Source organism: Desmodus rotundus, chromosome 12, assembly GCF_022682495.2.
Source record: "Desmodus rotundus isolate HL8 chromosome 12, HLdesRot8A.1, whole genome shotgun sequence".
Classification (NCBI taxonomy): Eukaryota; Metazoa; Chordata; class Mammalia; order Chiroptera; family Phyllostomidae; genus Desmodus; species Desmodus rotundus.
In genome coordinates this window covers 81,587,035-81,601,867 of record NC_071398.1, presented here as the reverse complement: position 1 = coordinate 81,601,867, position 14,833 = coordinate 81,587,035, and the positions used below count along the sequence as shown (strand labels likewise).

Sequence of the window (14,833 nt, the reverse complement as noted above, 5' to 3'; positions counted from 1 at the left end):
TATGTTTAACATAAAATTAATAGAACTACAGCTAAAATGTATAAAATACAGCAAAAGAAAAATATCACGTAATTCTACTACCATGAAATGTGTTGGTACATTCCCTCCTGGTAGATGCTCCCGTGCATCTAGGCTTCCCCGCGTTGGTAGAATCTCTTTATCTAACCTTTGAACAGCGGAATGAAGCACTCAGTGGATGTCAATTGTTACCACCTTCACTACCACCACAACCACCACTGCTGCTCCTGGTATGATAACACTGTTAACTCTTCGTTACATTTTTACATATTTCTCATGTCTCTACTGCTTTCTTATTTACTTTCCAAAATACACACATAAGCTGTAAGTTAAATTTGCTGACCTTGTATGATTTTCTCTATCACATCAAAAAGTTCAAGTAGTTGGCTTTCTTCTAGTAGTTTGGTAAATATTCTTTAATTTTTACATTAGCTTTTCCATGCTGACTTTTAAAACTTTAACTCTTCACTACATCTGTTACTTTTTGTAAGATATAACGAAAGTTTCTAAATTTGTTTCAGTGCTACCTGTGTTATTTGATCATGTTTACCTTCCCTGTGGATTGATGCTACTTCAACTATTATGTTTCATCCATAAGATGCTTTTACTGTTATTTCTAATAACCCTTCTTTTATTAATATTGACTTTGTTTCACTTATAAAATAAGGAAATAATTCACTTAATGCCTATTTTTGTTTCACAAATATCTATTTATGCTGCTTTAAAATGATTTGTGTATCATGGCTTTACATTTTCTTTTAATATCTGGTAGGGCGGTTCCCCAATTGTGTGAATTTTCTATCTTTCACATCTACCTCTTCAGAACCCTCTAAAGGCATTCATTCAGCCAGGTAGGCAGGGAGCTTTTTGCCAAAGTGAATGTGATTTGATACTAAGAGAGTGATGAGTTTATAATTTGGGAATATTATTTGTAAGTACCATTAGCTAGCCCATTTGAGGGGTTAACTATTAAAAACATCTTGAACAATCTTGCTACTCACTATTCTAAATAAGAATCATAAGGAGGGGTGGAGGAAGCCTAGCACTAAGTTAGATTAAGATAAGTTATTTATTGTTAATTTTGCTCATCAGCTCCTTGATATGCACAAGTTCAAGGTTTAGGATTTTCTATCTTACATTACCCTCTAGTTGCCAGCAGAGGGCTACTCTTCTCTAGAGCTCAAAGATACATGATTTCTAAATCGGCTGAGTCCAGCTGTACCAGTTTACAATCTTGTAGCCTACGCCAGTGAGGGAGCCAAAACAGCTAGTCTCAGCAACTTGAAAGGTTTCCTGACTCACGCTGAAAATATTCTTGAAGACTGGCTCTGTCACTGACCGTGCTTCTGACTTTTCAGGTCCCTGGGCTATAAACAAATCATTACCGTGAGATGCCTGCGACAACAGAGTGATGCAAACACAAAAGGTTCAGAGGGCTCCCCCGGGACAGATGAATAGGTTGAGAAGTGTGAGGAGAGCAAGGCTTGCCTGACTCTTCATTGCTAAGGGCTCCTGGAGAAGAATCAGGGCCTTCTAGTGCACTCCTTAGTTCTACCACCTGCCATAAACATCGCGCCACATTTGATGACAGTATGAGTGAATGGATGAACAGTCCCATGACTGAGAAGGACCTGCAGTCCTTGAACTTGCTCTTGTACTTACGAGATGTACATGTGGCCAGAGGAGGGTCCCAGGTGTTATCCGCCTGGCACTGGCTCCAGGGACTGCCTTCCAGAGTATACCCATCTTCACACTCCAAGGTTACCTTTGCTCTGTAGTTAAATTCTTTGCTCATTCCCAGCCCCTTCTGGACTCCATTCATAAACTGTGGGAGGCTACATTTTACCTCTGAAATTAGAAAAATCAGAAGGAAATTGATATTTTATTGATAACTGTTAATAGTAACTGCCGTAATGAAAAGTTCTGTGACCTCAAACCTATTTTCCCTTTAGCAAAGGTCAGTCATGTTTTCCATCAAGAAAAACTACAACCCCTCCCTCAATATGTCATGATTTAAAATTCTCTGACTTTGTTTTCTCAGGTAAAATAATTGAATATGGAATGTGCTGTAAGTCACTTTTAATTGTGAGCAACTCTGCAACTGGAAAGTCGCGGAGAGTGGAGAGATTAGGAGTCAGGGTAAGTGTATTCCAGTCTGGATCTACTTGGGGCAGACCATAAGGAAACAAGAGTAATACATTAACTCTCCCTAGGAATACGACAAATACTGCTTTTTTGCCTCTTGACTAAATACCTGTTTCTGAACAAAGAACAAAGTTAGAATAGCATGATTCTGAATTGAAAATATCAATTTTCTACTTAATTTACTTTATCTCATTTAGCTCAACCTTTCCTTTGCTTTCTTTCTTGGACCAGCCAACACTTTCTTCAATTTAAGCAAAATCTGCTTTTCAGTTGTAAGAGTCTAATTTTTTTTCTTTATAAAGTTCAACCAGGTAAAGTACTCTTTCCCACAGTAGGGTCTGTGGTCTCTCTACATCAGAATATTATAGTGGGTTTATTAAAAATAGACCTCTGGGCCCCAACACAAAATGTCAGAATCAAAGTTCTTTGGGATGCAGGTAAAGTAACTCTTTTTGACAAGGTTCCTGGTTGATTTTGCTAATGCTAACAATGGAGAATGAGTAAGCCATGTTCTGAGAGAACAGCTGTTACAACAAAATTTACTTAAATGAAAAGAAAGCAGCTTCTAGGAGAATAGAATAGAATTCTTTTATTTTCAGGACAACTATCCCAGAGTCTTAATCTAAATAATTAATTATTGAACTATTACCTGAATCTTCATATTTCTTATGTAACTAAGGCAAAGAGGGGTGAGCTTTTGGTTTCGGCAAAGCCACAGGGACTCTGCGAGTGCCACCCATTCTGACAAATAACCAGAACAGAGTCACTTACTACCATTTTGGTGGGCTACTTCTTCTCTGTCTCTAAAGCTGAGAGACAGGAGACCCAGGAGGGTTTCTGAGACTTTTAGGTCAGGGAGGGCCATAAATTCCTGTAACCACAGCAGCCACAAGACTAAGTAGTCCTTAGTATTACAGATACCTCATCCCCGCCCTTACTTAGTATTTTGAAAATGAAAAGAATAGAAAAGAAACAAGCAAAGCAAAAATCACTTAGCTTATAGTTCTGCAAAGTCAAAAGAGCCACATTTAAAAGGACACGGTATAGGGAGTGGTGGGGAGAAAATGCAGACAACTGTAATTGAACAACATAAAGTAATTAAAAAAATAAAAATAAGTAAATAAAAGGAGACGGTATAGAGTGCAGTGTTCGAACGCAGGGGCTGGGTTGGGGCCCAATCCTAGCACCACCACTCCTGAGCTGTGGATCACAGACTGCATCTCGCTTCACCTCAACTTCCTCCTCAGTGCGATAGCAAGAATACTAATCCCACCCCATCAGATCCCTCTGGAACTAACACAACTCACTCTTGTCAAGATCTCAGTACCATATGATTTTTAATTCCCCATTTTGCAGCCTTTTAGAATATTGCCAACAAAGATCTTAAAGTCTTATATTATTTTGCAAACATAGGAAGACATAATGGAAATAATTCCTGGGACTTGCTTCAGAGACTTGTTCTAAAAGGAAGTAAACACCTTACGTTTGGTGTTGAAGATTAGAGTTGTCACAAGCATATGTTGGCGATACAATCTTTCTCACAACTCAGTTAGGCAACTACTCAGCTAGCTGCGGGCTATGTAGCCCAGTACCAAGGAATAGACAAGAGTCACACAAGGTAACTATGCTATTCTCTCAGCTTTTATGGAATGCAGATTCACAAAGTAGAATGTCAACATACATTAATATCCCACTCACTGTAACAATTGAAGAGAACTATAACACACAGAGCAATTGATGGGGAATAATGACCCCAAGTCCCAGAGTCTCAGTCTGCAGGTCTGGGAGACAGCACTGTGGGTAAGGGAGCCTTCAGCATTTTGCAAAGAAGAATCTCTGCAGCCAGGTGGGCAGCAGGGTAGAAGTCCTTAGACAAGGAGGGCAGAGCCTCTGGCAGCTGATGCCAAAGGAGATCAGTGTGGCGTGGACCAGCACTCAGCTCCACAGCTGTGTGGAGCTCAGCTGTCTCAGCGGTGGTCTGGAGCCTGCTTCAGTTATACCTTGAGAGTGGTGTACTCCACCTTTCTGGGTCTCTTGATAAGTATCTTGGCATCCCTGAAGGCAAATGGGGAATCTCTCAAGGAGCCTGTCTATGGGTGGTCCTGCTCTGCAGACATGACTGTTCTGGTCATGTGTGCAGATATCTTAGGTGTGCCTCCTTGGTAGACGTATCTAGTATGACTTAGGTGGGTTCCCTCTTGAACCAAAGTGTCCTGGCTGACTGGCAGCCATCTTGGTTGACATGAGTGATTCCATTTTGTTTTATATACTTTATGCTCTCTTGACCGAACCAGTGCCATCCTATTGCTCCTGCTTTCCACAGTAGTGAGACTTCATAGGCAGTAACTACAGAACTAATCACTCTTGACCTCACTTCTATTGTCCTCACAACAAAGTGCTTCTAGTCTCTTATTGACCTTCTGAGGGCATTTGTGAGGACCACCTGTGCCCCTCTGAGATCCCTTAGAGCTGAAATATTTATTAGTTAAAAGCTTCTAAAGCATTTTTAATTAGTGTTTGATGTCTATTATATTACTGAAAACTCCATTGGTTCTCCCTACTTATTTGGTAGAGTTGAGGACCCTTGGGAAACCGTCCTTCCCACTCTTTGGACTACTTTTCTCCTTTTCCACTGATACTTGTTTCACCATCTTCTCCGAGAAGATCTCTCTCAGCCGTATTAGTTTCATGCATCAGTCTTACACAAAAACCCAGCAAGATTAAGAGATACCTTTACAATAGTGGTCAGATTGGCTCCAGGTTCCTTTGTGTGTACAGAAAATGTAGGCTTTTCCCACCAACAGGTAGCCTGGGTCACAAGTGTAGTTGAGTGTCATCCCAGGAAGATACGGAGATGCATCCCTTCCAGTGTAATGCCCATTGTGTGTCTTGGGTGGAGGTGGGCACACTAAGAGCAAGAAAAGACACTCAGTTAAACATTAAAGTATGAGCACGTCAGCACATTTAATATCTGTGACTATTAGAGCCACGTGAAGACACAGGCAGGCAGGTGTCAAGGCGCTACATGTCTGTGTGTCAGTGGGAAAACTAATTCTGCAGACCCAGATCTCTCAGCCTTTCAACAGAGTCATGTGCTTTCTCTACCTGCAGACTGTACCAGCTGGAAGTACCACTGGGATCTACAAGTTACTGATTCACTGCTGTCTGTCCTCACTGGAGGATGGAGCTTGTGTGGACAATCACAGCCACAAAGGAGCCTCTGAGGGCCAGGAGCTCTCATCTAAAGTTAAGAATACAGAGAAAAGGAATGCGCTACAGAGGCCAAGCACACAACCATCCACTACATTTCTCCAGGGCACCCTGAGTTCCCTTTGCTAAAGGTGAGATGAAGGGTCAACAAAATGCAGTAATGGGTTTTGTGTAACACTTAGATGTAACAAAAGAAGTACAAATGCCTACTTTGGATGTTTCTAATTATTTCTGTAGCATCACCAATTCTGAAGTAAATTACTCCATCAACATGTACATTTTGGCCATCCATCCATCTATCTAGTATAAAAGTAGCAGTAATAGAGAAGGCATGGCTGAATATTTTCATTGGCATTAGTTTCGTTGCTTTTAAAATGTTCTCTATAAACTCTGGGCCTCACTGGATCTCTCCACTCTCTGATCCCTCCTCTCCTCACCACTCTACATTCCTCATCCAAGCAGCCAAAGTCATCAGACCACCACCAGTTGGGGCACAGGGAAGCACCTCCAGAACCATCTGTGAATTTCCTGGCAGGTCCTTCTGTGTCTGATATTCGCAACAAAGTCATGTTGAGATGTATAAGTGACTGTCATGATAGCAATGTGGAGGTTCTTGCCCAGATACACTGACCCACTGGGGGGCAACGCGCACTGACCAGCAGAACCAGAAGGTTCACAGCGAGGGGCAGGGCCTCTCCAAATCCCGTTCCCGTGACTGTCACTTGTGCAGAGGATGGTGCTCTCCCCAATGAGACGGAAGGTCATCCCTCTGTCTGGGTGGGGGTCACATGTGTAAGATATTTCTTTTCCATAGGGAATGTTTCTCAGAGATGTTCCTGTGTGGTGCCCATTCAGGATAGCGGGAGGATTTGGACAGAAGATTTCTACAAAAGGAGACAAGAGCATTATGTGCCGTTAGAGTTTCTGTCAAACTGATTGTACAATAATGGTGCTCTGGGACTGTTGTAAACACATTGCTTTCTATGAGAATAATAACTGAGGTGAATCCAATGAGGTGAAACTATGTAAAATATTTTCTGAGAAGCAACTAAGGAACATGAGACTTCAATCACAGTTTTGCAAAAGGCCAAAAGTCCCTCCAGGGAGCTAAGATTTTAATCAATTTGAAAATAATTAATTTTGTTTTGTTGGCAACCATTTGATTTCCTACTTTATGACCTCCATTAAAAGATCTGCCTACCTGGCCATAGGTACCCACAAAGCCTCAGGTGCTTAGCCCAGATCTTTTTCTGCTCTGCCACCAGCTTTTTCTACACCAGTTTTTTTCTCCCCACTGCAGCCCAACATCCAGGTACCGTAAAGAGAAACCAAAAACTTGAGCTATAGTGCCTCCTTTCAGGAAGAAAAAAAAAAGAAAGAAAGAAAGAATAGAAAAGATTTCTAATTGCAAGTCTGTTGAAGTCTAATAGTCAAAGTCAAAACTGAGAAAAGAGTGTTCTATTTAAAATGCCACAACAGAGAAGCATTTTGTCAAACACTGAAAAAACATTGTAATATTGTATCAAAATATTATAATATTTGTAACACTGTAAAGTATTACAATATTACAATATTACAAGTTGTAATATTGTAATAAAAAACAGTGTAATATTGTATCGCCACTAGACTTGCCTTGCAAGAAATGCTGAAAAGTTTTTCGAGCTGGAATTAAAAGATATTCATTAATAACATAAAAGCAAACAGAAGCACATAATACTTTAGCACAGATAAAGAATAAAATTATAATTCTCCAGCAGCCAAAAACAAAAGCATGGAATATTGTGACCCCAACTGATAGAAACTTCAAGGTAGCTATTATAAAGAGATTCACTGAGCTACGAGACAACTCCGAAAGGCAATTCAATGAACTGAGGAGTAAAATTCATGAACAGAAATTGTTCCTTACCAAAGAAATTGAAATTTTAAACAAGAACCAAATTATGGAGATGAAAATTCAATGAGTCTAATTGACAATAGATTAGAGAACTTAGAAAATAAGGCAGATTAGAGCAAAGAAAGAACTAGTGACCTGGAATAGAGAAATTTAGAAATGACTCAGAAGAGGAGAAAAAACTAAGATTTAAAAAAGATAAAGAAACCCCATGAGAGTTATCAGATATGATGGAAAAAAAAATACAAGAACAATGGGCCTACCAAAAGGAGAAGAGAGAGAGAAGGGAACAGAGTATATTAAGAGCAATAATAGCTGATAAACTGCCTAAACCTGGGGAAGGTATTTAACACACATGTCCACAAAGATACCAGACCAACCTATTAGCTCAAAGCAAAAAGAACTCAAAGTTACATTATAATGAAACTGTCAAAAATCAATGATAAAGAAAGAATTTTAAATGTAACCAGAGAAAAAAGGAAGTAACCTACATAGGAAACCCTTAAGCTCACTAGCGGATTTCTCAGCAAAAACACTTCAGGCCAAGAAAGTATGGAAAAGCAGATTCCAAGACTGAAAGATAAAAATTGCCAGCCAAGAATACTTTATCAGAGCAAATTCAGCCTTCTTTGACAAACAAAAAAGTGAGGGAGTTAATCACCCCTAGACTTGCCTTGCAAGAAATGCTGAAAAGAGTCTTTCAAGCTGAAACTAAAAGATGTTCATTAATAACATAAAAACAAACAGAAGCACATAATACTTTAGCATAGATTAAAAAAAAATTGTGTGTTAAACAATTATAGCACACAGCCTAAGTAATGAACATTAAATAACTATACCTACTATACTTTCTCAACAAATTCACAGCAGCAAAGAGGAAAATTGTGATATCAAAAATATAAAAGGGAAGAATTAAAGGGTGGAACTCTTACAGGTAAATGAAGATAAGGTGCTATAAGCATAAAAGATCTGTATCTATGTGTGTTTTATCTAAACGGCATTGTAATCATAATGCAAACATTTATAGTAGAGTCACAAAACATAAAAAAATGGAGACTGACAGATCACAGTGGAAAACCACCACTTTACAAAGACAGACAGAAACAGAAGGAAAATAAAACAAAGGAGATACAAAACAACTGACAGGCATATGACAACATGGCTACAGAAATCCTTACACATCAATAACCACTCTGACTAGAAATGGATCGAATTCACCAACAAAAGGCACAGAGAGGCGAGATGGATAAAAACAGAAGACCTAGTGATATTCTGCCTAAAGAAAAGTAATTTCAGCTCTAACAACACATATAGGCTCAATTGGAAAGTGGAAACCAAAAGATAGAGACCATAGCCACACTTATATCAGACAAATTAGACTTCAAGCCAAAAGTGATAATGAGAGAAAAAAGGTCACTATGTAATGATAAAATAGTCAGGACATCAAGAACACATAACAACCATAAGTATATATGCACCCTACAAAAGAGTATCAAATATGTATTAAGCAACTACTAACAGATCGAAAGGGAGAAGTAGACAACAACACAAAAATAGGAGGGGACTTCAATATCCCCTCTGTCAGCAATGGATAGATCATTGAGACAGAAAGTCAACAAGGAAATGCTGAAATTGAACCATACTCTAAAACGAATGGACTTATGTATATATAAAACGGATACTTATTCCATTTACCAACAGCAGAATACATACTCTTCTCAAGAGTACATGGAATATTTTCTAGGGTAGATCATTTGTTAGGAAACAAAACAAGTCTTATCAAATTTTAAATTAAAATCATATCACTTTTTTCTGACCGTGTGGTATAAAATTAGATATCAAGAACAGACAACCTGGAAGGTCTACAAATATGTGGAAACCAAATAAGACAGTTTTAAACAACCAATGGGTCAAAGAAGAAATCAAAAGAGAAACAAAAAACTGTATCATAACCAAGAAAACTGGAAATACAACATATCAAATCTTATGAGGTGCGGGAAAAGCAACTCTGAGAGCAAAGTTTATAGCAGTAAATTCAAGTTAAGAAATAAAAAGATCTCAAATAAAAATCCTATATTTATACCTCAAGAAACCAGAAAAAGAACAATTTATGGCCAAGGTTAGCAGAAGAAAGGAAATAATGCAACTAGAATTTAATTAAATGAAAAAGAATCTAGAAAAACAATAGAATGGATCAACAAAACTAAAAGCTGATTCTTCAAAAAGATACACAAAATTTGTAAGCTTTAGTCAGACTAAGAAAAAAAAGGACTCAAAAAATTAGAAATGAAAAAGGAGACATTACTACTGATGCTATAGAAATACATAGAATCATAATAGACTACAATTAATAACGATTTGCCAACAAATTAGGTAACCTAGAATATATTAATGCATTTCTAGAAACACACAGCCTTCTAAGAAGCAAGAAGAAATTAAAAAATCTTGACAGACCAGTAATAAGCAAAGAGATTGGTTCAGTAATCACAAATATCCAACAAAAACCCTTAGGTCCAGAAGGCTTCACTGATACATTCTACCAAACATTCAAAGAAGAATTAAATAATCATCAAGCTTTTACAAATTTGAGGAGGAAGGAATGTGTTCAACTTCATTTTATAAGGCCAGCATTACAGTAACCTGATACTAAAGCTAGTAAAGGGCAGCATAAGAAAACTATAGACCAATAACCCCAATGAATATAGATGTAAAAATTGTCAGCAAAATATTGGCAAAGAAAATTCAAGTACACAAAAAAATAATTATACACCAAGATCTTTGCATCCCAGGATTTATCCTGGGATGCAAGGGTCTTTCAACATAGGCAAATCAATAAATGTAACACCTCACATTAATAAAAAGATATAAAAATCACACGATCATCTTAATAAATACAGAAAAATATTTGACAAAGTGCAACATCCTTTCATAATAAAACCCCCCAGCATACTGGCTATAGAAGGAACTAAGTATAATATAGGCCACATACAACAAACCCACAGCTGACATCATACACTTTGGCGAAAAATGGAAACTTTTCTCTCTAAGATCAGGAACAAGACAAAAATTTCGACTCTCATACCACTCTTATCCAATACAGTACTGGACGTCCTAGCTAGAGTGATTATGCAAGACAAAGAAACAAAAGGCATCCAAATTGGGAAGGAAGAAATAAAACTGTCATTATTTGCAGATGATGTGATGATTCTGTATATAGAAAATACAAAAGGCTCAACCAAGTAACTGTTAGAACTAATTAATCAATTCAGTAAAGTTGCAGAATACAAAGTCAACATACAGAAATCAGTTGCATTTCTACTCACTAAGGATGAAATATCTGAGAAAGATATAAAGAAAACTATTCCATTTATAATGGCATCAAATATAATAAAATACGCAGGAAAAAAACCAAGTAAGTGAAATAGCTGTATTATGAAAATGACAAGAGTTTCCAAGAAAAAATCAAAGAAGACATAAAAAATTGGAAAGACATACCATGTTCAAGGATGAGAAGAATTACTGTAATGTCATTAAAATATCTATACTACCCAAAGCCACCGATAGATTCAAAGCAATTGCCATCAAGATAGCAATGGTATTCTTCACAGAAGTAGGAAAAATATCCTAAAAATTTTATGGAACCACAAAAGACCCTAAATATCCAAAGCAATTCTGAGGAAAAAGGATAAAGCTGATGGTATCACACTTCCAGATTTCAAACTATACTACACAACTACGGAAATAAAAATGGTATGGTGCTGGCATAAAAGCAAATGGACACATACACCAGTGGCACAGAACAGAGAGCCCAGAATTAAATCGCTGCTTATACAGTCAACTAATATGTGACACGGTAGCCAAGAGCAACAGATGGGCAAAGAACAGTCTCTTCAACAAATGCTGCTGGGAAAACTGAAGAAACACAGGCAGAACAATAAAATTGAATTCCTATCATACACCATTCGTGAAAATTAACTCAAAATGGATCAAAGCCTTAAATATAAGCATGAAACTATAAGAGTCCTGGAAGAAAATGTAGGAAAAGAGCTTCTCAGTATTGATCTTGGAAATGACTCATTGGATATGACACCGAAAGCACAAACATCAAAGCAATAATCAACAAATATGACCTTATTAAACTTAAAAGCTTTTGCATAGCAAAAGAAACAATGAACACAGTGAAAAGACAACCTTTGTGAAAGATAACCTGGAAAAAATTTTGCAAACCATATATTGGATAAGGTAATATCCAACACATATAATACAGTTATACAACCCAACAACAACAAAATGCTTTGATCAAAAAACCGGCAGAAGTCCTAAACAGATATTTCTCCAAAAAGAACATCCAGTGGCCAAAGGGCATGTGAAAAGATGCTCAACATCCTTAACCTTCTGGGAAATGCAATTTACAACCACAAAGAGATGTCTCATACATGCTAGAATGGCTGTCATCAAGAAGACGTGTGATAACAAGTGCTGGGGAGAATGTGAATAAAAGGGAACCCTTATGCCCTGTTGGTGGGGAGGTAAATTAATGCAACCACTATAGAAAACAGTATGAAGTTTCCTTAAAAAATTAAAAATAGAACCACTATATAATCCAGCAATTTTACTTCTGAGTATTTTTCCACATAAAATGAAAACACTAACTTGAAAAGATATATGCACCCTATCATTCTCACTGGGAGACTGACCTTTTTTCCCTGGACAGAATTTACTATTGAAGTAGGAGAGTAGGGCAATTTTACCTGAGTTCAAATCACTCACAGTTTGAGATAAATTACCTCCTAAGATTAAAAACAAAAACAGGAAAAGCATGCAACACTTGACTTCAGTTTTCAAATATCTAGAGACTACTCTGTGCATGGAGTAGATTTCTTTTTTGTAACTACAGGGTCAAATCAGTATAAACTGGAGGGAATTATCAGGAAAAATATTTCAACTCACTCTCGCAAACAGGTGCCTCCTTATCCCAAGCGACATTACTGCCTGAGAGGAGACAAGCAGCAGATGGGGAGCCAATGAGTCGATGTCTAGAAACAAAGAATGAAAAATGATTATAGCCTTCACATATTTCCCACCTCAGTCACCATGACAAAAGGATACCAGGAGGACTTTACAAATGACAGGACATATTAAAGCATGGGATATCTCGGGGAAGAAATCCTGTCTCCATCTGCAAATTAGTTCTCTCTTTTAAAAAACATGTTATTTATTTATTTTTAGAGAGGGGAAAGGAAGGAGAAAGAGGGGGAGAGAAACATCATGTGTGGTTGCCTCTTGTGCGTCCCCTACTGGGAACCCAGCCCACAACCCAGGCAAGTGCCCTGACTGGGAATCGAACTGGTGACCCTTTGGTTTGCAGGCCAGTAATCAATCCACTGAGCCACACCAGCCAGGGTAAGAAAAACTAAATATTTTTGTAGACACATTGAGTCACTTTTATATCTAGGTGGCAATTTATTTAACTTATTATTAACTGTTTAAAAAGACTTTATTTATTCTTAGAGAGAGGGATAGGGAGGGAGAAAGAGAGGGACAGAAACATTGATGTGAGAGAGAAACCCATCTATTGCCTTTTGCATGCCCCCAACTGGGGACTGGCCCGCAACCCAGGCATGTACCCTGACTGGGAATCACCCAGGTGACCTTTCACTTTGTGGGATGATGCCCAACCAACTAAGCCACACCAGCCAGGGCTATCAATTTTTTTTAATGGCTATGTTGTAAAATAGTTTCACGTGTGTCAACACATATTTAATCTTCAAAATTTCTACAAGCGATTTGAGAACCACTATAGTACGGAAAGAAGATAATAATACCTGCACTACATATGTGTTTTCTTCTGCCTGTCTATTATCATCCTTTCAAAGTTACCTTAAGAGCACAGGATCATGGTGTCCTCTGACTTTTGACCTTATAAATGCTCCTCTTACCCTCCTGACTATGACTAAGCTAGAGCATTGGAGTAACAATGTGAAGCAGGTTCCAGCCTACGTTTGGCTGTAAAAACAGTGAATGTTTTGAAATTAATGTAAGACACTAATATGCTGCAGTAACGACTACATTGGCAAAAAAATTTTCTTGACCTTATTGCTACCTCTGTGATGTTCTTTTATTGGGGTCTAATTGTTAGCTCCCCTGGCCATTAGAAATCTTGTTAGCAATGAAGTTAAACCTTTGTCCAAGAAAAGTCATGAGATTCCTTTCCCTATAATCAGCATACACACTGTGGAGAGGCTTGCAGACACACTGGGGGATTGGGGTAGAGTGCCATCCTACCTTTTCCTATTTATGTACTTTGACCTGTTTTGCAGTAGAGGGGACCTATGGAGACAATTATTAAAAGTCGCTTACAGATACAATTCTATAGCAGGCCTCTTTTCCTTAAAAAATACATAATTAAATTGTATTGGATTATAAAAGTTAACATGTGTTGTAGACACATTTGGAAGTCATGAATAGTCCAAAGATCAAAAAAATACCACCCATGATCCTACCATTCATCATAGTTACTATTTTGCTATGAATCCTTCCAGGCTTTTTATCTAAAAATGTATGTATGTATATGTGTGTGTGTATGTGTGTGTGTGTGTATATATATATATATCTCCTAATATATATGTGTGTATATATATATATCTCCTAATATATATATATATACATATATATATAATCTAAATTTATATATACCCGAGATGTCAACTCCTTCAATTACCCTTAGAAGGGACAAGCACCAATTCCACATCTGCGCAGTTCAGATTCCCACCTGGCCTTACAACCTGTTCAACCAGGAGCTGTCAGATTCCTCAGCCTCAGCAGTTTTCGTATGACTGTAGCTCCCGTCAACATAAAGACACCAGAAAGAGAGTGGAAAAGCAACCCATGGAATAGGAGAAAATACTTGCACAGCTCTTCTCTAAGAAGGATTGGACATACTGAATATATAAAGGATTCCTGCGACTCAATAATAAAAAACAAACAACTCAATGAAAATAAGGGCAAAACACTTGAATAAATGATCCTCCAAAGAGGGTATACAAATGGCCAATAAACACATGAAATAATACCGAGCATTAGTAGTCATTAGAGAAATCCAAATCAAACCCGCCTCATACCTTCTAGGATAACAATATAGTAATTTTTAAAAAACAAAAAATGTAAGTGTTGGTGAGGATGTGGAAAAAATGCAATCCTTGTATATTGTCACTGGGAATGTAAAATCGTGTAGCTGTGGTAAAAAACAGTTTGGTGATTCCCCAAAAAGTTAAACATAGAATTATCATATGATCCAAGAATCCCAATTGTAGCTGTATGTATATCCAAAAGATTAAAAACAGAGACTTAAACATATGAGTATATGGGTTTATCGCCTGTTCTACCTATGTTTAAGTACTTTCTGAAAAATTGTATTTTTCCTACAAAGTGACACATTTCATGGGTATTTTCAATTTCATTATGATCTAGAGCAGCGGTCCCCAACATTTTTGGCACCAGGGACCAGTTTCGTGGAAGACAATTTTTCCACAGACTGGAGTGGTGGGGATGGTTTTGGGATGATTCAAG

The 14,833-nt window shown here is 37.7% G+C and overlaps 1 protein-coding gene across 1 annotated transcript in view; it reads right to left on the bottom strand.

Moving 5' to 3' along the window:
• Window positions 1-14,833, bottom strand: part of LOC112318208 (complement receptor type 2) — a 153,309-nt gene that overhangs the window by 9,685 nt on the left and 128,791 nt on the right. The window contains exons 44-47 of the mRNA XM_053914640.2: window positions 12,215-12,300; window positions 6,030-6,257; window positions 4,895-5,071; window positions 1,681-1,866 (exon numbers count right to left, since the gene is read on the bottom strand). Coding sequence (XP_053770615.1) covers window positions 1,681-1,866; window positions 4,895-5,071; window positions 6,030-6,257; window positions 12,215-12,300 — 677 coding nt within the window. The remainder of the gene's footprint in view (window positions 1-1,680; window positions 1,867-4,894; window positions 5,072-6,029; window positions 6,258-12,214; window positions 12,301-14,833) is intronic.